The sequence below is a fragment of the Pteronotus mesoamericanus genome, unplaced genomic scaffold (genome assembly GCF_021234165.1).
Source record: "Pteronotus mesoamericanus isolate MK-2021 breed Mesoamerican mustached bat unplaced genomic scaffold, CSHL_Meso_final scaffold_125, whole genome shotgun sequence".
Taxonomy (NCBI): Eukaryota; Metazoa; Chordata; class Mammalia; order Chiroptera; family Mormoopidae; genus Pteronotus; species Pteronotus mesoamericanus.
The window spans coordinates 8,948,725-8,974,916 of record NW_026555304.1 but is presented as its reverse complement, the minus strand read 5'-3'; the positions used below and the strand labels follow the sequence as shown (position 1 = coordinate 8,974,916).

Sequence of the window (26,192 nt, the reverse complement as noted above, 5' to 3'; positions counted from 1 at the left end):
CTCTCACACATTGATGTTTCTCTCCTCTTTTCTCTCTCTCTTCCCCTCTCTCTAAAAGTAAATAAATAAAACCTTAAAATAAAATAAAATACTCCTTTCTGGGAGAACTCCAGCCTGGGTCTGGCAGCTTTCTAGGGTTTTGGTTGGGTGAACAATGTAATTTCAAGAATAGTCCGATGAGTTGTTAAACTCAGGAGCAAAAAAAAAAAAAAAATTAAGGCAAAGGAAATTCAGAGGAAAGGATTTTCAAAGGAAAATCCCACTGGTCCATGAGCTGAGAGATTGAAAGCCACAGGCATCTTAACATGCTTTCTGGGATGAGGGATGGGGAAAAACAGTAAGAGACATTACAGAGTAAAGGTTAGCATCACTTAATCAGACAACTTCACCACATTTGGTGATCACATACACCAATTTTCCTAAAACTCCACTCCAGCAGAGGAAGGGGCCAAGGCCACAGACTGGCAGATGAGACTTTCAGCCTGGGAAGCCCTGTGGAAATGTCTAACAGCCTCTTTCCTCCATGCCTGAGGAGCCCCAGTCCTGGCACAAAGATACCCCCTTACCTACCTGCAATGAACCGGATCTCTGAGCACAATACTCGGTGAAAGTCAGCCAGCCAGCCAGCCAGCCAGCCAGCCAGCCAGCCAGCCAGCGGATTCAAGCCACAAAAGAAACCCACCACTCACTTTGTAGCTCCTCCACTGCCTTCATCATTGTCTGAAGATGACGACGTAGAAGAACCAGGAAAGTATGCTGAGTCCACGTGATTGGGGCTGCTGCTCGGAGCTGGGTTGATCGGGGAGGACCTTTCATAGAGTGGAGTATGTTTTCCTTCATGAGGAATGTTACTGTAGTTGTTCTGCTCAGTCAGATTCTTTCCGCTTGTTTCCAAAGTTAGGGCCGGCTCAGCGAGGCTGTAAGGGTGTGGACCCTGACCCGGAGCACCTGGGCTGGGCCCCTGCGGAGCCTGAAACAGAGGGCAGAGGACAAAGGTCACTGGCGCACAAGCTGCCTACAGGACCTGGCTCCCATTAGCACTCTTGGTCTTGGCTTAGTTTTAATTCAACAAACACTGGCACCTGCTTTATATATCAATTCAAGAGCTTAAGACATTATTTTAGTGTTAAGATTTGATGCATATGCAGCTGTTAAGGCCAGCTGTCCCCCAAGGCAGGGCACACTGACTAGCAGCAGAAGGAAAGGAAAGGCCTTACCATGGGCTTGGCTTGCAGAGAGGTCTGTGGAATGTTGAGCATCTGGGGGGGTACATACGGTGGCACTATCCCAGGCATTCCAAACGGATTTGGTCTGGCTGTTTCATCAACACGGAGAGAAAACAATAAAACAACTGTGAGGAGAGAACACTTCCCCAAGACATCATGGTGGCCAGGAGGTGTTCCATCTGTCCTGTACCTTTTAGGTGTCAACACACCACTGGCCTGAATCCTCAGAAACCATTGGAAAATCATGTTTAACATTAAAAAATACTTTATAATGATCAATTTTATACTCTGGGGCTAGAATTTTAACTTCTAAGAATTTTCAGTTAACTTCTGACAGTGTTTTGCTTTTGTTTGTTTCCCTGAATACTTAGATTGTCCATCTTTAACTGGACAGGCATTCTCGGCCACCTGCTTTCTGCTCACTGCTGACAAAGCTCAATCTCAGGTACTAAGGAATAAAATAGGGACAGAACACTTCCCCTTCTATTTGTGAAGCAACAAAATTTCTCTGTTTAACCTCAAACTAGGCTCTTAGCTACTAGCAAGCTTTTAAATATAAAAAGTGAAATCTGGCTACTGCTGTCTATACTACTTTTGGTTTCATTTTCATTGTTAGCAAAACCAGGATCAACTGATACATTTTAACATGCATTGTAGTATCAGTTAGGTAGGATTCTGTGTTCTTTCAGAGCATGACTTTATAAACCTCTTCTAATGTACACTAACATTTGCTCATCATCCTCATGCTGTCACAGTAAAGCACAGAATAGAAGCCACGAGGAGTAAGGACTGGGTCCCATGTCAGCTTTAAGATGCAACAAAAGAGCAGTGAACCTGGCCAGCAGCCTGGTTACCTCTATGTCCACGACTCTCAGGCTCCCTGTGGGTCTGAGGAGAGGTGGCAGGGTGGGTGCAGTCAGCCACACAAGTAAAATCAGCAAAGTGATCTGCACCCACACATTCGGTGACAAGGAATAAGTGTGGCCTGATGTCATAGCCACTTAAAAAATATCAAGAATTATTTACCAATATAATAAAATAGGAAAAAGACTCCTTAGGTCTTTGTTCACTCACTGAATGACTAGGAATAAGGCGCCTATGAGGTACCATGAGGACAGGCCTGGGAGCACAGGAGTCTGAGATATAGAGAAAACACACACTGTAAGAGAACACACAAAAGACCCCATTGGAGCCCTCACAGCTACACAACCTTCCTTAGTTTTGTTTTTTAGGGTTTTTTTTAAAGCAGAACAAAACCAAACCTAAAGACACCTGAATGCCACTGTCCTTTACCAGGCAGAGTGCTTCTCCAACCTTGGAATCTCAGTGGTACCAGGCAAAAAACACAAGCCACCCTACTAACTGCCAAAATAAATGAACAAATTAATTTAACTAAATATAATAATAGCAGCACACAAAATACTTCCTTTCAGTCTCTGAAAGAAAACTTCCATTGATGCCTAACCCGATTCCCTGAGCCAGTCTAGTCCTAGTAGAGCCCAGGTAAGCACACCCTGTCCAGGAGAGTTGGGGCTCAGGCCAGTGCTCACTTCTTCCTACCCAGGAGGACTCACGAGCCTCAGAAGTCACACTCTTTTAGAGGATCTCATCTCCAAATGCTCTGCACTCAAGCACAGTCCTGTGCCCCTAGTTCACAGGAAGACAAAGCTCGACTCGCCTTTCACTTCCCACCAAAAACCAATGCCTGTGTGACAGCAGCTGGTGATGATTATGTTGGCATGCTGACACATGGGGCTGGTCGCACAGGTACACACACATATATTTGTTCACCATACATACATGTTTGCATCACATTCACATACATGAGACATTCCCGATTAAATAGTAAGTCTATAAAGATCAAAACCTCCAAGTATAAGGTACAAGATTCTATAACTGTTAAGGTCCCTTTTCAGGTAATTCTAGATTGTGGTCAGATTTGGGGTCAAAGAATATCATGAAATCCATTCAAGCTCTAATACTGTTATTTAAATTAAAAAAAAGAGTTTAGTTTGCTGACCTACTCTTATAGCTAATCTACCATACTTAATATCTGAGTAATAAAAATGAAATGCTGAACACAGCATCAGCATTCAAATGAAGATGAGCATTTTTGTTTCACTCTAATTTTTTCACCATTATATGCTACAAACTTCGTGAAAAACACACTTTCCTTAAAACAAAAAAAACCCAAACTCTTTTAAAATTTAAAAGCAATCATTTCTATGGAAAAGAACATTTTCTAAAATCATACTACAATCACTGACCTCAAATAAACCTTTGAGACTCCAAAGAGGTAGTTCCTATTCTATCACAACCTAGTCCAACTAGTGAATTACATTTGTCTACATTTCTCTGAAAAACGCAGAATGCCTAATTAGCCAGGGCCTGTCTGTGCATATTTCATGTTTTTTCTTTTATCAGTTCTTGTTCTCAAAGCCCTCATGCAGCAAAGCAGAATCAGAGCCTGTCTTCTATATGACAAGGGTATCTTTCTCAGAACTGACACCGACTCACAGAGCAGAGCGGAGATTAACACCACTAGCTTCTTGTTCTCCTCCTTTCACAAACACTAGAGAGGCAGGCTTCTGTTAAGAAACATACATGGACTGAAGACACAACTATTTAATTACTACATGAAAAGCATTTTCATAATTCAAAAATTATCTTTTAAGTATTAAACACCACTTTGAAAATGAAAAGACGCATCCATTGCAACCCTTAGAGCTGTGCTTAGTAAACTGTACACCATTCCTTATCCACTACCCCAAATTACTTTCTGTGTTTGTGTGAAGTTGTCCAGCTGTTCTCCACGTTAAAATAAAATAGATTTTTAAAAAGAAGAGTGTTAACTAAGAACAAGTTCTACTGTCAGTCCTACCCTGACCATACAAATTACTAATCTATTACTGGGCATATTACTATAGAGATGTTACATTAAACAAATAATAAGAAACTAGCATTTTTAAAAAGTTCTATAATGCACATGGGTGCTGATGTATGATTTTCAAGTGTTACTCAAAAAAAAAAAAAAAATACCTTTGAAAATTTAAAGATTAAATAAGTCAATATACTCCCTACCAACCAACCCTAGTTTTCCATGCTTGCAAAAAACAATGCAGAACTTTGCAACTTCATTATCCATGTTGAAGTGGATTTACAGTTAATCCTTGAACACACGCTTGAACTGTGTGCACTTATATGCAGGGATCAAATGTATTTACTCACATCAATATTCTACAGAAGTTAAGATACAGATTAAATTGTTTTTACTGGCATTGGGGTTCTTTGGTTCCCCAAAATAGAAAGTAAAAGGAAACCCCAGAGAAATTTCCAGACTTTATTAAGCTCATGCTTGACACAAGGGAGGCAGTATAGAGGAAAGGTCCTCTGAATTGACTTGGGATCTGACTTCGCTTGGCTGATTTTTAAAAAAATTTATTAATCCTCACACAAAGATATGTTTATTGATATTAGAAAGAAAAGGAGAAACATTGATGTGAGAATGAAACATTGACTAGTTGCCTCCCGTTCACACCCTGACTGAGGATGATGCTCCAACCAAGCCACCCAGCCATGGTTGCTTGTCTGCTTTTATAAGCTGGGGGGAAAGTGGTCTTGCAGGAAAAGGAGATGCTTTAGAAAAGGTGGGTTTGTTCAATTTTCCATTTTAGCATTCAGGTGAATTACTTTCCCAACTGCTTTGCCTGGTAGCTACTTCGCATCTGGGTTGTGGGTGCAGGCTTACGCTGGCAAACAGTGGTCAAACCTTGATCCAATGCACATCCAGGTCAGTAGTTTAAGCAGGCAGTTAAACGAGAGATGAAATCAACTACCTCTGTGTTTATGAGAATAAAGTAAAAGGGTGGTGACATTTTTATAGTTCAGCATTCCTTCTGGCCATCTGGTGTCCTTGGGGTCCTGGGCCCGAGTCCCTAATGCAGTCTCAATGTGAAGGAGAATTTCGCATGTTTCCATTATCTCATAAGTAGATTCTGAAGGCTGGCTGGGGATGAGGGCCAGAGTGGGAACTGAGAGGAGGCTGCTATGGCCTACTGAGTTCAGTTTGGTAGGCTGAGCCAGACTCAAGGCTGAGGGGAAGGCAGGAGGCTTTTGAGCAGAAGGACACAGAAATCATCCCCAGCTTTTAAAGGACTGAAAACTGTTAGTTTCCAGTGAGTAGTAAATACCAGAAGCTCAGAGTTGGGGCAGCTGATGGCTACCCAGAACTGCAGTGCCAGCTAAAACCCACAAGTAAGAGCCCTAAGCCATTGTCCAGGAGAGAAGTCCTCACAATGGAAGCCTCAGTACAGGGCCAAGAAAAGTAAGATCATGATAAAGCAAGCAGGCATATTCTGGGTGACACCTGAAAGACAGACAAGCAAGGGGGAAAATTTAATCCAGTGAAGCACATTCCAGGTCCATGTAAATAAAAACTTTCTGGGAACTATGGTGGGTCAGACAAGGGTTGACCTGGCTGCTTGACTGTGGGTACAGGAATAATTCCATGGCCATATAAGCACCCCTTGTATCTTCTGACCCTGAGTCTGAATAGTGCACATATAAGACCTCATAGGACCACTTGGTACCTGAATCTTGAATAGCAAAAAATCTGGGTAGTGACAGATTAATCACAAATTTTATCCAAATCTATTCAATTCCAGTGTTCACTAAATCGGAGTTTGAATCATAGGCATTTAATGGCAAAGGATTCTTGTGCTTATTCTGACTAGATCCAGAAAGTAGAAAAGGACAACTCTCATTTAGCTACCTACATGGTTTTGTAAGTCTATGATAAAACAGAATAAATCTGTTTCTGTCAATCTCTGTATTTTAGAAAAGCACAACATAAAACAACAGTCTATTTGTTTCAACATGAGAAGCCACTGGTAAGTTGAACTGACATTTCTCCTCTCAGGAAGACACACGTTGCACTCTTTTAAACCAGAGAGCAGCTGAAATCAAAGGAGGATATACCTCCTATTTTCACTTCTTCCAAAACGACTAATTTTTGGGTTTTAAAAAAACCACCTTTTTAAAAGCCATAAGACCAGGCATTCTATATTATTTCATACCACATCAACTAAAATAAACTCACTAAAAACTGAATGAAAGGTCATGGGAACAGACTGAGATAATCCAATGATCCTCAAATGATCTGCTTGGGGATCTAGGAGAAAGAAGAGGACCTTCTACTCAACGTAATATCTTTGTTCTCCTCTGGCAGAATCTACCCTGTAAGACCCTGACGGCTGATATCAATGTCATTTTCATTAGCTTTAAAAAGATAAAAACTGAACAAAGATGAACATGGACACATTCTCAAAAAGAAATCAAGTATAGAATGACATGAACAACATAGCACTTCATAAAAAAAAAATTGCCAAAAATAAAACCAAGCACTATTTATTCTATATTAGGTTAGAAAATATAAAAACCTGTTTGAGGGAAGACACGTGACTTTTAGAAAAGCCTAATGTATTTCTTTAAGGAAAGAAAGATGTGAAGCAAACATTATTTGTTATACCTTTTCAGTGGGTATAGTACTGCTTGTGACACTATCTTTTGTACTTTTCTGTTACAAAGCTTTTCTTAATTAAAAAATTAAGTAAAAATCTTGGAAAGGGTGAGTTTAATTAGCAAAGCTATGACTGAATGTTACATAAATTTTAAAAGAATTAAATTTCAAATATTTATTAGTAAAGTATATCAACAGTATAATATTGAATGCCTGGTGACTAAACAATTTTTTAAGTGCTACAGCAAAAGAAAAAAATAAGTAAATAAATAAAAATCTAGATAATGACTACACAACATGATTAAGTAGATTATAGTACATCTACAGGGTGGAATATCAGACAAGTTTTGAAAACAGGAAGGCAAATTTATGTGATATCATGGGGAGTCTCAAAGGTACACTGCTGTGTGGGAACAGGGCAAGTTATCATGCAGATTCATACTGTGCCCCCCCCTGCACAGTGATCCTGGCTGTGTGGGCAAGCAAGGGGCAGGTGGATGAGATCCTGAGGGTCAGTTCACTCTTGGTCAGTTTGAGCTGCAGGAGCAGCATGGGCAGTTATGTTCTCTCTCATTCCAGCTCACCTGTACCCTACCCCTCCCCTGAAACGTGTGCAAGCCATTGCCTTTTGTTCCCAGCAGGTCCCACTGAGGATTCTGTACATTTCCCACCATGGTCCTGACTGGGCAACCTGGTTTCCTGAAGAGGAAGCCTTGCAGGCGCCACACCATTCTTCGAACCGTGCCTTCACATTCAGGAGTGATGTCTCCTGGTCATTGCCTCACATTATGGTAGGGCATGTTCTTGGCAAGTTAGCCTTACTTTCAAGAAGACTATTAACAATGACAGTTGATGGACAGTCTGGTGAGCACCAAATGTGCAGACTGTGCAGCTATTGGAATCCGTCTTTTCAGTCACTAGAAAGAGACACCGTTCAGCAAAAGAACCCAGGCCACAGCTCACTGACTGGCCCTGGTCTCTCACTCCTGTTTGCAAAGGTGCCTTTCTGAGTCTTGGCCCTGACAGCCAGGGTCCCACCACTACAGTTAGGACAGTAGTCATTTCTGTTCTTTGTTCATCAATCACCGATGTTTGGCATTTTGTGAACTGGAAACTTCTAACTTGGCCTGATAGATTGTGGCCAGCCGTGGGAGCCTGTCAGGATGTGGTGCACCCCTGCCAGCATCCTAGCAGTCGTGAGAGCCAGAGGGCCTTTCTTTATGGTCATCGTGTAGTCTGTTTTTTGCCTAGTGGCAAGAGCTCCTATTCCAGTATGATCCTCTTTGCACAGTTCTGTTTACCATGCAGTCCTGCTGCCTAGCAGCCTCCCTTGGTTCCCATTAGAATCCCCACTTTTGCATTCCAAGGGATCAGGGGCACTGTGCCTCCCTTGCCTTTTATTGTAACTGGTTAAGCCTGTTCAACTCTCCCTATCATGTCAAGCCCTACCCTTATAGAAGGGAACACAAGTGTATTTGGTGGACCAGTGTAGGCCACTCATCCCACCCTCTTCCATGTCCATCAGCACAGAAGAATTTGCAAAGCTAAAACTTATTTTGGGAGATTTGAATACTCAGAAGCCTTCTCACCTCTGCTGACAATTGTTCTTGTCAGGATTCCTCTTCTGGCTGCACTGCTCTCTGGTTCCTGGCTCTACCTCCTCTCCCTAGTGTGAAGCATCTGTCTCAGGACCTCTCTACAAAATGTGCCCTCCATAGAAAGCCTCCCCAGGGAAGTTTCCCAGCAACTTCCACAGCTCCAACTAGTACTCAGGGAACAAACACAATAGAAAAAAGCAAGGAGACAATTAATACAAAATTCACAGTGCTGGAGGAGGAATGTAACAGTGAGAGATGGGGAGAGGGCTGTGGTATTAGTAATGTTCCTCTAGTATTTGTTTTATTTCCTGTATAAATATATTGTGTGTATGACAGTTTCAAAAATAACTTGTTTTTGTAATGAAAAATCCCTCAAGGAGCTTCTGTGGTCCTAAGAGTAAGTCTAAAACCTAAAGCTGTGCATGGCCACTGAACCCAGACTAATAAGCATCATCTGACCACTCTTTCCTCTGCTTCCTGTGCTCCAATCACTTTCTTCTGTTTCTTCCATACCCTGTCCTCTCTCTTCAACACTTTTGCACGTGCTGTCTCCTTTGCATATACTTCCTCCGTATTGTCACCTTGCCAAATTTCTACCCTACCTCTAAACCTCACCCCAAACTATAATCAGAGACAAACTCCGATTAGGTTAATGGGGTTGGTCTTCCTTGACGTTCCTTTTCACATTCCTCTCTCCTCTCATGAGTCTACAAGCGCAAGGGTGACATCTGTCTGGTGTATCACATTGTCCAGTACTCAGCACAATGTCTGCCATGAACTAACAGAACACATTAAGGAGCCTATTTACTCTTTCTTTGTTTAATAGACTTTATTATTTTTTTTAGCAGTTTTAGTTTACAGAAAACTTAGCAGAAAGTATACACCTTGCACAATTATAGTACACTTATTATAATTGATGAGCCAGTATCAATACGTTATTAACTAAAGTCCATAGTTTATATTAGGATTCACTGCTGGTGTGCATTCCATGGGTTTGGACATGCATCCATTTTATAACACTACATTATAAAACACAGTTTCACTGCTCTAAAAATCCTCTGTGCTCCTCCTATTCATCCCTCCCTCCCCTTTAACTCCTGGCAACCACTGATCTTTTTACTTCCTCCACAGTTTTCCTTTTCCAGAATGTCCTAGGGTTGGAATCATATAGTACTCTTTCCAGACTGGCTTCTTTCACTTAATAATTGCATTGATGGTTCCTCTATGTCTTCTCATGGCTTGACAGCTCATTTCTTTTTCATGCTGAATATTCTACTATCTGGACATACCACAGTTTATGAATCTATCCATCAACTGAAGGACATCTTGGTTGCTTCCAAGTTTTGGCAACTATGAATAAAGCTGCTGTAAGTATCTGTGTGCAGGTTTTTAGGTGGTCTTAAGTTTTCAGCTCCTTTGGATAAATACCAAGGAATATAATTACTAGATCCTATAGTAAAAGTATGTTTGATTTTATAAGAAACTGTCAAACTGTGTTCTAGTTTGGCATGGTGGTGTCAATGTTCCAGATTTTGGCCGTTTTAATTAAATGGTATATATGGCCATTTAATTAAATGGTAGGTATATAGTAGGAGTCCATCTTCTTTTTACTGAGGAAGGCCAGGAAGACACTGTACATGTTTTTTCAGACTCACTGGACCTTGTTTTCACTTGGGCAGCTTTTTACAAATATAGTAAGATTAGCTTGTGCCTACAAAGTCTACATTTTGCATTTCCGATGATTCTGAAGCACAGCTGGGGTTTGAGAACTACTGACTCAACCAGGAAACCAAACACTGCTAACAACTCAATTTTGAAATACCTTATTTGTGTTTTCATTTAGACTGGTGATTCTCTAGTGAGATGAAATGGATGTTTAGTGCTGTGATGGAAAGGACAAAATTATAATCACCTCTAAATTTCCAGTTCCCAAAACAGAGTTTCTGACATAGCATGGATTCGAACACTTTTTTTTTTCATCCTGAAAAGGACCACACACTGCACATTAGGCCTCACAGAAATGGGACAGGGGGCGTCTGTGTTTCCTTCTGTAAATTCTACACCACCTGATAACTGTGTAGAGATCTGAGGTTTTCTTGGCGCGGGAAAGGACCACAGGCTCAGAATGAAATCACAAAGACAAAGCAGTCATTCCCTAAAAGCAATCCATACTGGCCTACCCAGGAAGGCTTTTTCTTTTGAAAATAAAGAATTCTGAGGCCAATTAAGATTCTGATATAGCAGTTCCATGGTAGAACCTAAAATTCCAGGCAGGTTTAGAAAACTCTGGTTATAGTCAGCTCTCCCCATTTTTATTCCCATTAGTCATACTTTAAGCTTTTAGTATGATTCTTTAAAAATACTATAATATTCCAATTTCTGAAGTGATTAATACAGATTATAATGAACAAGAAAGTTATGTTCCAATACTGGTTGTTCAAAATTCTTAAGTTTTTTTCCTGAAAAATAATCTAGTGGACTATAGCCATGGTTGGTGTGGCTCAGTGGATTGAGTGCCGGCCTGCAAACCAGTGGGTTGCTGGATTGATTCCCAGTCAGGGCACATGCCTGGGTTGCAGGCCAGGTCCCCAGTAGGGGGCATGTGAGAGGCAACCATACATTGATGTTTCCATCTCTTTCTCCCTCCCTTCCCCTCTCTCTAAATATAATAAAATCTTTAAAAATATATGTAAATGGACTACAGTGGGCAAAGGCTACTTATGACCTCTACTGCTTATACAAATATTTTTATGGACAATATATCTTGGGTTCTAACTTGGGATCCCAAAAAAGCATTTCCCCCATTCCATGTTGTTTCTAGACTCTCAATTTCCATTTCAGTCCTCACTCTCCACTTAGTTCCACAGTGGGACCCAATTAGAACATACAGGCAAAAATCAATGAGTGCCAAATCTCCAGATTACTTTGGTTTCTATCTGTACTTATCAGAAGAAAAATAACAAAAGTGATTTTTACATGAATCCCTTTCTGCTGGCTCCAAATTGTGTGTATGTAACTTGAAATAAACCTACCCTCCAAATCTTGCCCCAATGTCTCTCCAATCTCATCCTGATATTCCACACCACACACAAGCCACCCTGAGCTCTGCCCAATGCTTCTTACTCTTAGTGCTTCTGTGCTGGTGCTTCATGAGTGCCTTGCATTACAATTCAGATTTCTGCAACAGTCAGAAGCATCAGAAAATGCTTTATAGAAGGATTTATAGGTACTTATTGTCAACATTAACCTGTCTCAAAATGTCACTCTAAACATCCCAAATTCTTTACCAATTAGACTGCTGTTTTCCATAAAACACTGAAAAATGAAAGTAAAATTCAAGAGTGTCAGCTTCATTTATAAAATACATAGAAATGTTGTTTGGTGATTTAATTAAACTATGAATGCACTTTATAAAACATTACATATTTTTAAGAAGCTCAAACTTAAACCTAATTTAAAACCCATCCTCTCAGATTAAAGCCAAATGTTAAATCAAGTGTCTTTATCCTTTCTCTCCTAATGCCCTCCTCTGGAATACATGTTCTAGGCTGAGGTGCACAACGACTGTTTAAACCACAACTATCAGAGGAGGACCAGATATTACTTAAATACAGGAAGTGCGAAGTATGTTCTATGACCTGCTCCTTTCAGGCTTTCTAATCTTTCATTCAACATTAATCATTCACTGCCTTTTCCAGCCATTCTTCCTAAAAGAATAACAGTGACAATACCTGCTATGTAATAAACATTAATTAAAGTACTATATATATATAGTATATATATATATATAGTTTATCTTCTCATATGCATGTAAGTATCCCACTTTAATAAAACAGGACACCTGAGGCTGGGAGGGGAGGAATCAGGATGTCCACAGCCTTAGAACCCAGTTGCTCACCTGTCTCATCGGCATCTACTAGACATCTCCTGTGCCAGGAGTAAAACTGAGACACCCTGATCTATCCCCATCATGTCATGCCTTAACCATAGTAAAGTAATATGTGGTATTGAGTCTCCTACCTTCCAATACTCCCTGTCCCCCTTTCCAAGAGTATTCCTAAATCACATCCAATCATTTCACTCTCCAGATTCAACAACTTATCATGAATTAAGTCATTTAGTCAAATCTTGCCCTCTGCAGGTACAAGAGTAAAAGTGGCAGGTGAGGTCCTGGCTCCTCCAGACTTGATATTCTTAGGTTTGGGAGGTGGATGTGAAGAAGTGTAAAGAGAACTAAAGTTAGGTGACATGATGATGGCCTGGTGGACTGATACAGACAGAAGACCCCAGAGACATGACAGTGAAGCCTAGAAACTGGAATGTCCCAAGCACAGAAAGTCAGGAAGAGAGAGCTCTAGGTCCACAGCCGGTGCAGAGGCCCCAGGGCCTGAGCAGTGTGACACATTCCAGGTGGGAACAAAGCCAGGGCTGGAGAGCGAGAGGCAGAGTGGAACAGGAGTCAGACTATAAGGAAGCAAGTGGGCAGCTGGGAGTTTGTTCCAAATGAGATGGGAGTGGCATATACCAACACATTTTTAAACACTACTCTCTGGCTGCTAGAAAGAAAATGAGTGGGGGGTGCAATGGAAGAGCAAATCTTGTTTCATAAGGAGGCCTCTGTGCCAACCACAGTCTTACCAGTAGGCTGAGCCAGCAAAGGATATGGCCTGAACCCAATGCCCCCACCCTCCTTGCTCCCATGACATCAGCACCATCCACACTCACTTGTCCATCAACTACCCATAGAGACAGCCATCAACAGCCAGTGCTTGCCTTTTATCTCTGTGTCCCCCAGGTACACAGCACACAGCCAGTGCTTGCCTTTTATCTCTGTGTCCCCCAGGTACACAGCACACATTAGCACTGTGTCTGAACAAGTGAATGAATGTAAAGGACAAGTATTAGGGACATTTTTCAACCTTGGGATTAATCTTCTGAAACCAGTAAAAAAAGTCTAATTCCTCTGAGTCTCAGGAACATGCTGTGTCTTATATATGAAGTAAGCAACACTGGGACAACTGGCAGCATGATTTCTCATAGCTTTACTGCTTTGTACTCCACGAAAGGCAATCTGACTCTGAAGGAGGCTAGTAGTTTAGAGCCTTCCAGGAGATAGTCACTACCAAGCAGGCTTCACGCAAACAGTTTATAATTGTTTTTATTCCACAGTTTCAAACCTCTGAGTTAAATTTGGTCTTTTGCGAAGAAAAAGGCAACAAAAGAGGAAATACACATCCATACATTTATGAAACCATTTTAGATCTGGAGGGTCTTCTATGTCCTCAGCATACTCTGCAACAGGATACCTCAAGGACACAGACTTCGGCCTCACCACCATCTACAACCTTGGTCCTCATGCCCTTACTTTTATCCTCCACTTTCATAAGTGTCCAAGTTTCCTTATGCTCCTCAGTACTTTCAGTGATTTCTAATGAGTCTGCCCAGGAGTTCTGCTACACTTATTTGTATAACTGCAGAAATCTCCTCTTGAGGAAGCAGCCTACAAGGTTATCTGGTAAATATTTAATCTCCTTGGTTACTGCATGGTCAGTATGCATCACAGAGGCCTTGACTTACTTACCTAAGTAGTGTGGTGGATGAAATGCCACAGGCTTACTAGTCGCTGAATAATATCCAATTGCTCTCTTAAATCGAATAACTTTGTCATCTGTTCTAGACTGAAATAAACATAGGAAACCTTTGTAAATTAGCATGTCACTGGTCATGTGTTTCAACGTATTTTTATAATTCAGTATATGCATAAAAAAATCTGCAGACTTTAAGGCTTGATGAGAATTTAGAGTGATACTAAAATTTTCAAGGATAATCAAACACGGCAGTTAACACAGAATCTGAAGTGGTAGTCAGAGACCTCAGTTCTAGGATGTAGTCCTCAACTTCTCCAACTTCTCCTTGGTCAGGTCCCTGGTGCTACCAGAAGAGGTTTTACTTTCCATGCCTAGCAAGTTGGGCAGCTATTTTAATTCTTCAATGAAGAGACAGAAGTGACACAAACTTCACCTCTCTTACTAACCCCGACCCCTCAAATTCCTTACTTTCCACAAAAGGAGGAAGAAACCCCTGACCATCACCTGAAGGAGGACAAGTCAGAGATTCACACTTCTACTTGACATACTTGATATGTCTGTCTTCTTAGTAGAAATCCTATCAAGTCATGATGGAGACTCCAGGAGCAACAGAGACCTTACCACTCATCTCCCTAAATCCCTCCTCTGTTCAGGCCAGAGGGGAGGCTGGAGGCGCTAGGTGAGGTCCTAGTCCTCCTGGCCAGCACAGAGGCCTGACAGCCGGGCCAGTGCTCCTGGACGTGGCCAGCCAGCATGTGCCTCTCAAGCCCCTTTCAAACCTGGTGCACTCCACTGTGCAAGTGCTCCTAGGAGCCTGCATTTCTACCTGAGAATGCTGGAAAACATCTTTAGCAATGGCATCCAAGTCTGAGGTGTCCTGGATGTTGCGCACGTAGTCAGCCACAGCCTTGATCACCACATCACATGGCGGCAAGACCAGCTGGTGGGCCCGGACCTGAGAAAACAAGCACATATGTCAACATGCTAATTCCAAACATAGGGCCCAGAAACTCCAGGTGGTATTTCATTCTAAGGGCCCAATTATTACCCATTTGTGAGTTCCTGGGCCCAAAAATCTGGTGCTCTGAAGTTCAAGCCTTCTCCCTTTCAGTTGTTAAAATACAGCCTGGTTAGGTTAAGAAGCATCTGACAGCCATTTGTTACTTCTGAGACCACGTCTGTGACCTGCTCATGATCAGTGTCAAGCCTAAGACCCTGAGCCCTGTTACAACCAGCACACAGCCATGGTGAAGCCATGGGCCACAGATGCATCCTTTCTTTCAATGCCAGTCACCAGGAGGCTGTGCCGGACAACACAGTCCCAAACATCCAAGTCCACTTCAGAAAGACAAGGGGGGAAACAGATATCCCTTCCTGCTGAGTAACATGTCTGATGAAAGACACATGGAATAAAGTACAGGAGTATCTTACTGTCCCAGAATAGTTGATACCAGGAAAGTATAAATAGAGATATTATTATAGCTATGCCCTTGTGTTCTTAGAAACAAAGATGAATTAGGTACTAACGTTTCGAACAATTAAAAAAAATTGCACAAAACGATGTCTTTATTTCCTAATTAGTCATGCAAAGCATAAAACTAAAAAAGGGACAAAAAGGTCTAACATCTTTGTGCCTCCAGAGCTCTGCACTCCTTCCCACCACCTGTGTGAATGTGGTCTGTTCCATGGCCGTTAGCTGACCTCAGGCCAAGCCTGTTACCCTGAATTATTCAGATGGGCCCAATGTTATTACGGGGTCCAACAATGTGGAAAGGGAAGCAGAAAAGCTGGTTTCAGAGATGAAGTATGAGGAGGACTCATGAGCCACTGCTTGCTTTGACTGTGGAAAAAGGACCACAGTGTGTGGTGGCCTCTAGAAGACAGAAAAGGTGGGAAATATTCTCCCTGAGCCTCCAGAAGGAATGTAGCCCTGCTGGCACCTTGATTTTAGTTCAGTGAGACCCACTTTGGATTTGTCACTTCTAGAGCTATAAGATAATAAATTTCTGCTGTTTTGAGACAACCAAAAAAAAAAAAAAGAAAAAGAAAATTAGAAAAACTCAGCCTAACCAAATGGAATGGAAGAAACCTCTGGAAAAATAGGTATATTTACACTTTTAAGTTTTTATCATGCAAATTTTCAGATGCACAAGAGTATATTAAATTTCCTTTGGAAAAAGCAATAGTTTCTCCTTGAAATGATGTTTCGCATGTTTAAGCAGCTGTTCTACTCTCCTAGAACAGTAAATCCCACATAATGGACTGCAGGGGACCACTGAAATGTCTATGGATGTGGATCAGAAACCCACTCCCAGAAACCTAGGTCCCTCTATGTGAAAATGAAACACCCTGGACACACACCCGCTCCTCAGTAAGGAAGTCCTAGGAACAGTGTATTCCAGCCAGTCTGGAAGGCATAGAAGTTCTAACCACTCTTTCCCTTCAGGGTATTTAACAGTCCCATAGTAGAGCAGGTAGGAGGGTCAGCTGGTGGCAGCCCCAGGAATGGGTAGCCAGGACCTAGACACTCAGTGTCCCACACTCAGCAAAACAGCATTCTTCCCTCAGTGAGCGCACACCACAGGGACAGGGACAGGGACAGGTATGCCTGGGGTTCTCTCATTGCAGTTGGGGGCTAGCTGGCCTCACATGTCGAGAGGCTTTCTAAAAGTCTAGGATTACAAAATTATGCTGTATACAATATTGGAAATGCTGGTCACTTTAGAAGGATTTTATATACAGAACAAACAAATCACAATTAACATGTTAAGAATAGAATTTGCTGGACATAAAAAGGCCAAAACATGAAAAGGCTTTGCCCCAGGGGTGGGGAGTTATTGGAGTGATGCAAGCCACCTCTCCTAGGGGCGCACACACTGACATCATAGATGAATGGGCAGCCACTCACTGTCCCACCCACTTCAAGTGAAAATGACAGTGTGTTGCTTTTGCTTCCACAGATATCCTTGTCTTCATTATCACCTCCCACAACACTGTAGCTAAAAGATCCTTGAAGTGAACAGATCCTATAATTAATGAGCCCCCAAATCCTTCTGAGTAGGTAATTAAGACCACCATAAACCTGCATCCTTTATAATTTCCCCATTGCCTGGACTCCTTCTGCCCTCCCCACTTCATTGCCGATGCAGCCTTCCAAATCTAACTCAGGGTGAACTCCTCTATTCCTTATTCTGAGGGCAGGACCTGGTGGTTATTACATAATGGCCACTACAACCTGCCCCAAGAACACCGGACTGACAGCATGCGATGGCTTCACTGCACATTAAGAGGCTTTAACTTACGAAGAAAGAGCATATGATGTAATTTCTAAAATTGAGATGGTACTAACATTTACCAAACAATTGACCATAGAATTCCATTTAGTAGTAAGATACCTGGTACATTTTAAGTATGGATATGCTTACAAACATCGAATTCACTCAAGTTTTGACACTCTTGACAACTTTTAATTTGTATTTTCTTTAAAAACCTTGCCATGGTGTGTGTGTGTAAGGGAAACAATACATTCCTTTTAGAAACTGAGTACCATCAGAACCCATTAAATGGGGAGAGAAAAAACCAAAAAATCCTGACTACCTTAACTAATAACTCTCTGTATCTACACACACACACACACACACACACACACACACACACACCCCACCCACCCCCACCCCATATACAAAGAGGTATTTATCTACCTATTGTACATTCAACTGGAAAAAAACACACTGAGCCTTGTTGATCCACATAAAGGGCTGTCACCTTATGTTGTTAAATCTTCCCAAAGACACTACAGAATAGTATCTGGCTCATCCTGTTGCAGCAGTAACTACACATGAGTTACAGTAATCTGTCTTTGTCTATTGATAAAAAACAAAATTAACACTTAATCCAAATAAGTGAACTGTTTACAGCTTCAAGATAGGCTTAAAAATATTTTAATGGAAGTCCCATTTCTTCTCCCTTTTATTTCCTCTTTGAGCAGTTTTTGAGTTTTATTTTTATTTTAGCTCAAATGTTTATGGTTAGGAAAAAACAAGTCAAATTGCAACATACTTAAATTAAAGTTGAAAACATATGTACTTTCTATCTTCAAGGAGAGACAATAAATTCTGTTTAATTAAAAAGCAAATGTTTATGACCAAACTGTCCTTTTATGGTACTGGTAGCAATTTTGGTATTTGTTAGTCACTTGCTTTATAAAGAAATAAAAATTTGGAGCTAGAAAAGATCTCCAAGACACTATATAAACTCACCCCTTTGCTTTCAGGCAGAATAATTAAATAATAAATAGATACTGTTTGAGTGGAAACTTATGACTGCCTCCACACAAAATAGACTCTCTCATGACAGATTTTCACTTTAGCATCATCTTTCCTCCAATTTCCTATTTCCTACTGAAAAATGTGTACTGTTGTCTCCCGTGAGACAGATGGGAATGATGTGGAAGGCACTTAATGAGGACAGGTCCACCTGGGGTTTGGCCTCCACAGACCTTGCTTCTCTGTCAGGATCCCAGTGCCAGCAGGCACCTCCCTCTGCCACTCATGACAACCCTCTGCACCTTTTGCCACTCTTGACAGCCTCTACTTTGTATTTAGTTCTGAACTACTCTTGAGCCCCAGGACTGGGTTGGAGCAGGAGCCCAGGGCGCACATGCCTGTAGTCACCTGGCCGGCCATCCTCCCAGGCCTGCCCTGATACCTGCCACACTTCTGCCCTATCCCAGTAGTGTGGGCCTCACATATCTCCAAGCAGCAGGGCACTAGCAATAACCTCCCAAACAAGCAGTCAATATGGCCAGGTATCCCCAGTGCCAACGCTTGGTGGAAATGCCCCCAGGCTGTATGAGCACAGGGCAGACCCACATTATAGGAACACCAAGAGAGTCCTCAGAAGCCCTGTCACACATAACCTAATAGAGAACTTCCAAGAGCAGTCTTTACTGTAGCCAGTGCCAGCTACCACAAACAGGAACAATTGGATTCTTTAGAGCAGCAGTCCCCAACCTTTTTGGCACCAGAGACCAGTTTCGGGGAAGACAATTTTTCCAAGGACTGGAGTAGAGAATAGTTCCAGGATGATTCAAGCTCACTGCACTTACTATGTATTTTATTTCTATTATTATTACAATGTAATATATAATGAAATAATTATACAACTCACCATAATGCAGACTCAGTGGGAGCCCTGAGCTTGTTTTCCTGCAATTAGATGGTCCCATCCAGGGGTGATGGGAGACAGTGACACCCAAAGTGTGCTGCTTATGTCCAGTCTACTCTGTAATCTCACTTTGGTTGCTGTCACTGCAGAAAACCCTGCTTCACAGAGATAGGATATGGGAAATGGAAGCAGGCTTTTCAGTGTTTTTGTGGCAATCGCAGGATATTCCGCCTTGACTTTAATCTAGAACATACGGAGAACTGAAGTTGTCTCAAACATACTTTTAAGGCTGCTGCCATTTGCAACCTCAAGCAGTTGATCCTCTTCTAGCACAAAGTCGACTGATTCACGAATGGGTAAGCAGACCATTCCTTCCCAGTGTGGGGGTCTTTTGTGGTTGGGAAGTAATGCTCAAACTCTTTTGAAAGCTGAGATAGGTGATCATGCACCAGCTGGGAGAAAGAAGGCCTTGGCTCAGTCTCTTTCAAAATCTCTGCTAATGGCTGAAACATGTCAAAAACCCCAATGTTCACTTACCGCCCCCATAATTCCAGTTTGGCTTTGAATGCAGCCACTTTATCTGCTGACTTGAATACAGTTGTTGTTCTCTTCCCAAAGTGACAGATAGTTCGTTGGGCAGGTTGAATATGCCACACAAGTAAGCAAGTTTTGCGACCCATTCTGTGTCACTGAAATGTGCTGCCAGTGGGGACTCTTTTTCTAAAGGAAATCTCTGGAACAGCTCTTGTAACTCAAAAACTTTGGCCAGTGATTTACCTTTAGAAAGCCTTCTCACTTCTGCATATAAGAAAAGACGTGTGTGCTCCGCATCTATCTCCTCACAGAGCACACAAACAAATTTGAGTTAAAGGCATGTACTTTAATGTGGTTGATAATTTTTAATCACACTATGCAAAATGTTGTTAAGTTCAGGTGACATTTTTCAGCTAGCTAGCATTTCTCTAAGGATGACACAGTTGACGCAGTGCCACCTCTTTGACCCAAGCCATGAAACCAGAAAGCTGTCCAATCATGGCAGCCAGCCCATCTGTGCATATACCAACACAAAATGACCAATTCAGTTATCCATATATGTAATCACTCAAACACTTGAATAGTTCTGCAGCTGTGGGGTTATTTGGCAACAGAAATGCACATAATATATCCTTATCCGTATCCTCCCAAAAAATATATTGCACAAAAACAAGCATTGTTGCCTTACTGTCAACATCAGTAGACCTGTCTATCTGGATTGCGTATCACGATGACTCATTAATCCTCTCTAACAATTGCACCTCAGTACCCTCTGCTATTTCATCAATTCATCTAGTTATAATACTAGCTGCAAGAGGAGCACATGCCATCTTTTGAATTGCAGCCCCTCGTAAAAGTTCACGATAAATGTTCTTAGCAGCAGGCAGGATCAACTTTTCACTAATAGTAAAGGGCCTCTTAGCTTTAGCAATGCGGTTAGCCACTAAGAATGAAGCTCAGTGCAGACATGTTTGATGAAGCGGTGGCCTTCAATAACTGCTTCTGTTACTCATGTTCACGGTTTTTTTTTTTTTCTTTTTAAGAAAAAAGGCTTGTCTTTTAATGCAGAGTGCTTTGGTCTCTGCATGGTGAAGCAGTTTTGAAGGTTTCATGGCTTTGTTGGCTAGCTAGTTGCCACATATTATACAAAGTGGGCTTGGAGAATGTGAATCACCTGTTGCAATGAACCCGTAATTTAAGTAGGACTCGGTATTTTCTTTAAAATGCAGCTTTCTTTTTGATGGCGGCCTTTGAGTCTTCTGCAGTCTCATCATTGGGTCTTCCCCTCTTTTCAAAGAAGCTCTCTAGTGATGTTTGTTTTTTACTCATTCTGGCTATGGTTAGCTTGTGGGTTTACCAAAACTGTGACTGAGACAAGTACGTAGTAAGGGAAAGAGGCACAGACGGAAGTGGTAAACAAAATAACAGGGGGGGGGGGGGCATGCACAGAATAAAATAAGTGTTGGATTCTGACTTAGTTTGCTACCAGATGCAGCTGTACAACTGAAGTACATCAACTCACTTGTCACTCTAAAGCCTGACACCAGATGCCGCTTCACTGTCATTTGCCACTCATCGACAGGATTTTGACAGAGGTCTGCTAGCAATTGATTTATTATGGTCTCTGCAGTCAAACCTCTCTGCTAATGATAATCTGTGTTTGCAGCCACTCTCAGTGCTAGCATCACATCCTCAGCTCCACCTCAGATCATCAGTCGTTAGATTCTCGTAAGGAGCACACAACCTAGATCCCTCGCACACATGTGCAGTTCACAGTAGGGTTTGCACTCCTATGAGACTCTAATGCCACAGCTGATCTGACAGGAGGTAGAACTCAGGCAGTAATGTGAGCAATGGGGAGCAGAGGTAAATACAGATGAAGCTTTGCTTTCTTGCCCGCTGCTCACCTCCTGCTGTGCGGGCAGGTTTCTAACAGCCAGGGACCAGTACCTGTCCATGACCCGGGGGCTGGGGGCCCCTGCTTTAGAGTTCTTCCCTGATTTCTACCTATTACTTCAGCAATTCAAGGAGTGAAACACAGGAGCTAAGAAACATCTACATTATAAAAATGTCTGAAACAAACAAAAAAATTTCTTCCATATTCCTAAAAGCAATATAATGAAGGGTCCTTACTAAAAATCAAATTTTATTCACTATTTTCTAGTATTTCACTGCTTACAGTTCTGTAGTCTCATCTTCAAATTTTAAAAATCAAATATTTTTCTACAGCTGTGAATTCATTTAAATAGTACGAAGTAGTTACCATATTATGTTTCAACCAAATTACACCTACCATGCCACAATGGTAAAGGATTCAACTAAAATCCAAGATTCTCTTTCAGGTGATATATTGATTAAAAACTCTCCAAGCTTTCAAAACTGCACAACAAGAAAGGATAATTTGACAGATTCTTAACTGTTGCATGATGGAAATGAAGTATCTCTTATAAAATGGTAGATCCCCCATCTGAAGTGAGCAGCTCACTTCTCCAGTAAATGCCTAGGTCTGCACATATAAAGCATGTGTTGGCTTGCCCTGGCTGGGTGGCTCAGTTGGTTAGAACATTGTCCTGTACAACAAAAGTTCATGGTTTTGATTCCCAGGCGGGGCGTACACAGGAGACAACCAACTGATGTTCCGCTCCCACACTGGTATTTCTTTCTCTCTCCCTTCTCCTCTTTCTAAAATTAATGAACATATGCTTGAGTGGGGATTATAAAAAGACCTTTAAAGCGTATGTTAGCTCACAGAAGGAAATACATTCAACAGACTTGCTGGTTTATTATAGACTTAGAGAAAAATCCAGCTATTGTATTTCTGTTAATATCATGCATCAACATACTGGACTACAGACATGAAGACCTGCAAAATTTTGTTTTAATATAATTAGTCATTTCTTTGATGAGCTCAAACCACTGTATTATGGTCTATTATTTCACAGACTCTATTCCAATTCTAAGTGGTCTCAAAACCCAATTCAGAACATTTTTTGTTTGTTTTTTAAGACAAAGAAAAGGAGCATTTTCCAAATCTATTGTGTTATATTTTTGTGATGCAAAATACTTTTCCTCTCTTTTAAGAGGAGACTCTTGTTCAAATGTATTTTTTTACTTCAGTTCTTTTCTCCTTTAATCCTTAAACCTATGTGCTGACAGGAGCCTGACCTATCTGTACTGTTCTATGCCTGTTACTCTGTAAACAGAACCAGCAAGTACGTCCGTGTTGCATCTTTAGGAAAAGAAAGTCAGCATCAGGCTTGCCACATGATTTAGATGAACACTGGTTTCTTCTTTTTTTAAAAAAAGATTTTATTTATTTTTAGACAGAGGGGAAGGGATGGAGAAAGAGAGGGACAGAAACATCAATGTGTGGTTGCCTCTTGCCCCCTGACTGGGAATCGAACTGGTGACCCATTGGTTCACAGGCTGGCACTCAATCCACTGAGTCACATCAACCAGGGCTGGACACTGGTTTCTATATACAAAAGTTAGCTACCACCCCTGCACACACCCAGGAAACTACAATATTTAAGACCCAATTAAACTCTGTTGTAGATGTGTATGCACATACTATTTAACATCAGGCTAAACAGGGCTTGTAGCTGGGAAGATATAAATAATCAAATTCTACTTATTTCTCAAACAATCCTCATCCTATGCATTTTTCCTCCACAAAATATGTAATTTGTGGCCACTAAAATCTTTTTTTCTTTATATTGGTAGAAATTTGAAATCCTTGAATATTCAGGAAACTAAAGGCACAAATTAAGCTCCCGAAAAAACAAACTGCATTGCTGCTCACCAGATTGCGTGTGAGAGCTGAGGTATGTAGGAGATAACTTCAGAGATAAAGACAACTCATTATGGATCATTTTTTCCCCCAATCTGCATGAATTAGCTAGAGATCTGACTTTAATGAAAATAATTATAAAGTAGATTTTAAAAGCTGTCTAGAACTCATGTTAAAGTAGGGAAGATTGGGTGCATTTAGTTGAACTATGTTCTACTTTATGGCATATTAATATATAGTAGATAATACAATTTATGACCTGAAATATTTTCTTTATGAAGTATTTAAAAAAATTAAAAAAAAAAAAAATCAATCCTCACCGGAGGATAGGTTTTATATTGATTCTTTTAGAGAGAGGAAGGGGATGAGAGAGAGAGGGAAAGGAACACACACACACACACACACACACAGATCGATGTGAGAAAGAAACCTTGATCAGTTGCCTCCTGTACACATCCTGACTGATGACTGAACCCACAACCCAGGTATGTGCCCTGACCAGGATTGAACCTCCAACCTTTGGAGTACTGGATGATGCTCCAACCAACTGAACCACCTGGCCAGGGCTTTATAAAGAATTTTATAAAATGTAACAATGTTAGAAGTTCAAGGACTTGAAAGAATGAAGCAAACACGCAAATGAAAACAAAATTAAACATGCAAAGTGTAAAAAAAGATTTGTGTTTGTTTGAATACTACTGTAGTTATATATCAATTGTCTTACTGCTAATTATGCCAAAGTTCTTTGGTATTTTATTTTGCCTTTGAAAATCCTGTAGTGTGCTGTTAGGAATTAGGTAATCGTTAATAAAAAGTTTTATATGAAATTTATATATTGTAAGAAATTGCAGCACTATCATTTTGATTAGAAATTAATTTTGCCTAAGTGAAAAAAACAAGAACAAAAAAACCCCTTGCAGATCTCTCCCAGCTGCATCCAAACTTCACATAAATGTTAAATGTACATCATGTATTTTTGCAAAAGCCATGGTTATTTAATTTCTTATCAACTTAAAACTAATTACTTGATATGAAGTTATACTGCAACAATAAGGACAGCATGGAATCCCAAAGCATTAATATCATAATCACTCACAATCTTTCCCCATGCTGATGCTATTCAGTACATCTGGCTTGATCTCTAAAATCCACTTGGTCACATAGTCTCCATGGAAGCTCGTGTGCTCATTGAAAATACCATGCAAAACCATGATTCTGAAACTATTGGTGCAGCTGTGCTCCCTATCTCTTGGCTACTCATTTAAACACATGTGAATACAAACAGATTACTAAAGGAAGACAGCCTGATCTACTTCACTTTTAATCGGATAACAGCAAAGTGAGATAATTATAAATACTTTGAATCTTGGAATTTCAGAGAAGGAAAGGAGAAAACTGACTGGTGAACATTTGCACAGGAATGCATGCAGCACCTCCCTGGCATCCTGATTTCTGGAGGCTCAGATTCTTGTTGGAGAAAAAGTGCTGAAGAATCTAAGAAGGCTCCTCAAAGGACCCTGTGGGAGAAGATCTCAGCCCAGCCAAGCGGGGAGAAAGGTTTTCATGTTATCCTTAGTGGCAGTGGTTCTCAGGTCTGCCTTGCCTGCCAGACCAACCCAAGGAGCTGTGCAAAGGGCCCTTCCAGCTAGGAATCACTGACCGCACCCTAAGGCCCAGTGTTTCTCCTCGAATCAAGAGTGAGGAAAGCATTTAATAGACACCACAACTGTTACATAACCACAAACTGCCATGACTTTGAGACTCTTGAAAAGTTACCAGTGGTATCAATATTTGGCATACATTTGCCTAAATAAAGCTATGAAAAAGCTACTAAAATGCAATGAATCACAAATAATGTTGAATATGATAGCTCTGCAGATGGAAACAGCTATGCAGGTATACTGAAGTACTTCACAGAAATTTGAATATTTAATGTATTAAAACTAACCAAAAAGAGGTTCGCATCACAACATCCAGGCAAGGAGCCCCAGCAGGTCTGATGGAAAGGCAGGTGGGCCTGGACTCCCTCCTGCAGGTATGTCCACATCCAGATGGGGCCACAGCGTCCTGTGGTTGCACTCCTCTCCCAGAGGAATATTCTAATATTTTTTGGGCACTATGTGTCAGGCACTATTCTCGGCAATGCATCACTTCATTTAATCCTTACAAAGCCGCCATGGGGTACACTCTGAATGTCCCCATTTGATAGAGGAGCTTACTAAGGCACTCATAAGAAACAACCAGTTAAGTGGCTGGGCCACCATCCAAACCTGCAGACAGACTGTACACTTGGCAACTACACTCTAATGTTATCTTCTAAATTATGCTTCCTTTAGTGTTGAAATGTCTTTTTCTATGAAATGATTATAGTTTTTTTCCCAATATTTTTATTTAGAACAATTAAAATTGGCAACACTACAGTAGTCCACTGCCTTATTTAAAACAAACAAACAAACAAGCAAACAAACAAACCCACGAAACCCTAATCTCTGCTGTCTATGAAAGGAACTCCAGAAAGACTGTCAACAAGGGAGATGTGAGGTCAAGCATGAGTGTCAGACATGGGGAATATGGGCATGAGGCCAGAAAACCAAAAGAAGGGGACCACACAGAGCTCCTGGGACAACATAGATGGTTGGGATGGAGAAAATGGGCGAGTCAGGAAAGGTCAGACTGGCTACAGAAGAGGAAGACTCCAAGATTACTCCCAGTTTCTACCCTGAATGATTGGAAGGACAGTAATACCACTAGCAGAACAACAAAATACAGGAT

General features: G+C 41.2%; 1 protein-coding gene across 2 annotated transcripts in view; it reads right to left on the bottom strand.

Moving 5' to 3' along the window:
* The window catches only part of FAM120A (family with sequence similarity 120 member A), a 125,002-nt gene that overhangs the window by 52,098 nt on the left and 46,712 nt on the right, over positions 1–26,192 (bottom strand). For both annotated transcript variants that reach the window (XM_054588076.1, XM_054588077.1), the window contains exons 4-7: positions 14,757–14,885; positions 13,924–14,020; positions 1,218–1,315; positions 690–970 (exon numbers count right to left, since the gene is read on the bottom strand). In XM_054588076.1, coding sequence (XP_054444051.1) covers positions 690–970; positions 1,218–1,315; positions 13,924–14,020; positions 14,757–14,885 — 605 coding nt within the window. The remainder of the gene's footprint in view (positions 1–689; positions 971–1,217; positions 1,316–13,923; positions 14,021–14,756; positions 14,886–26,192) is intronic.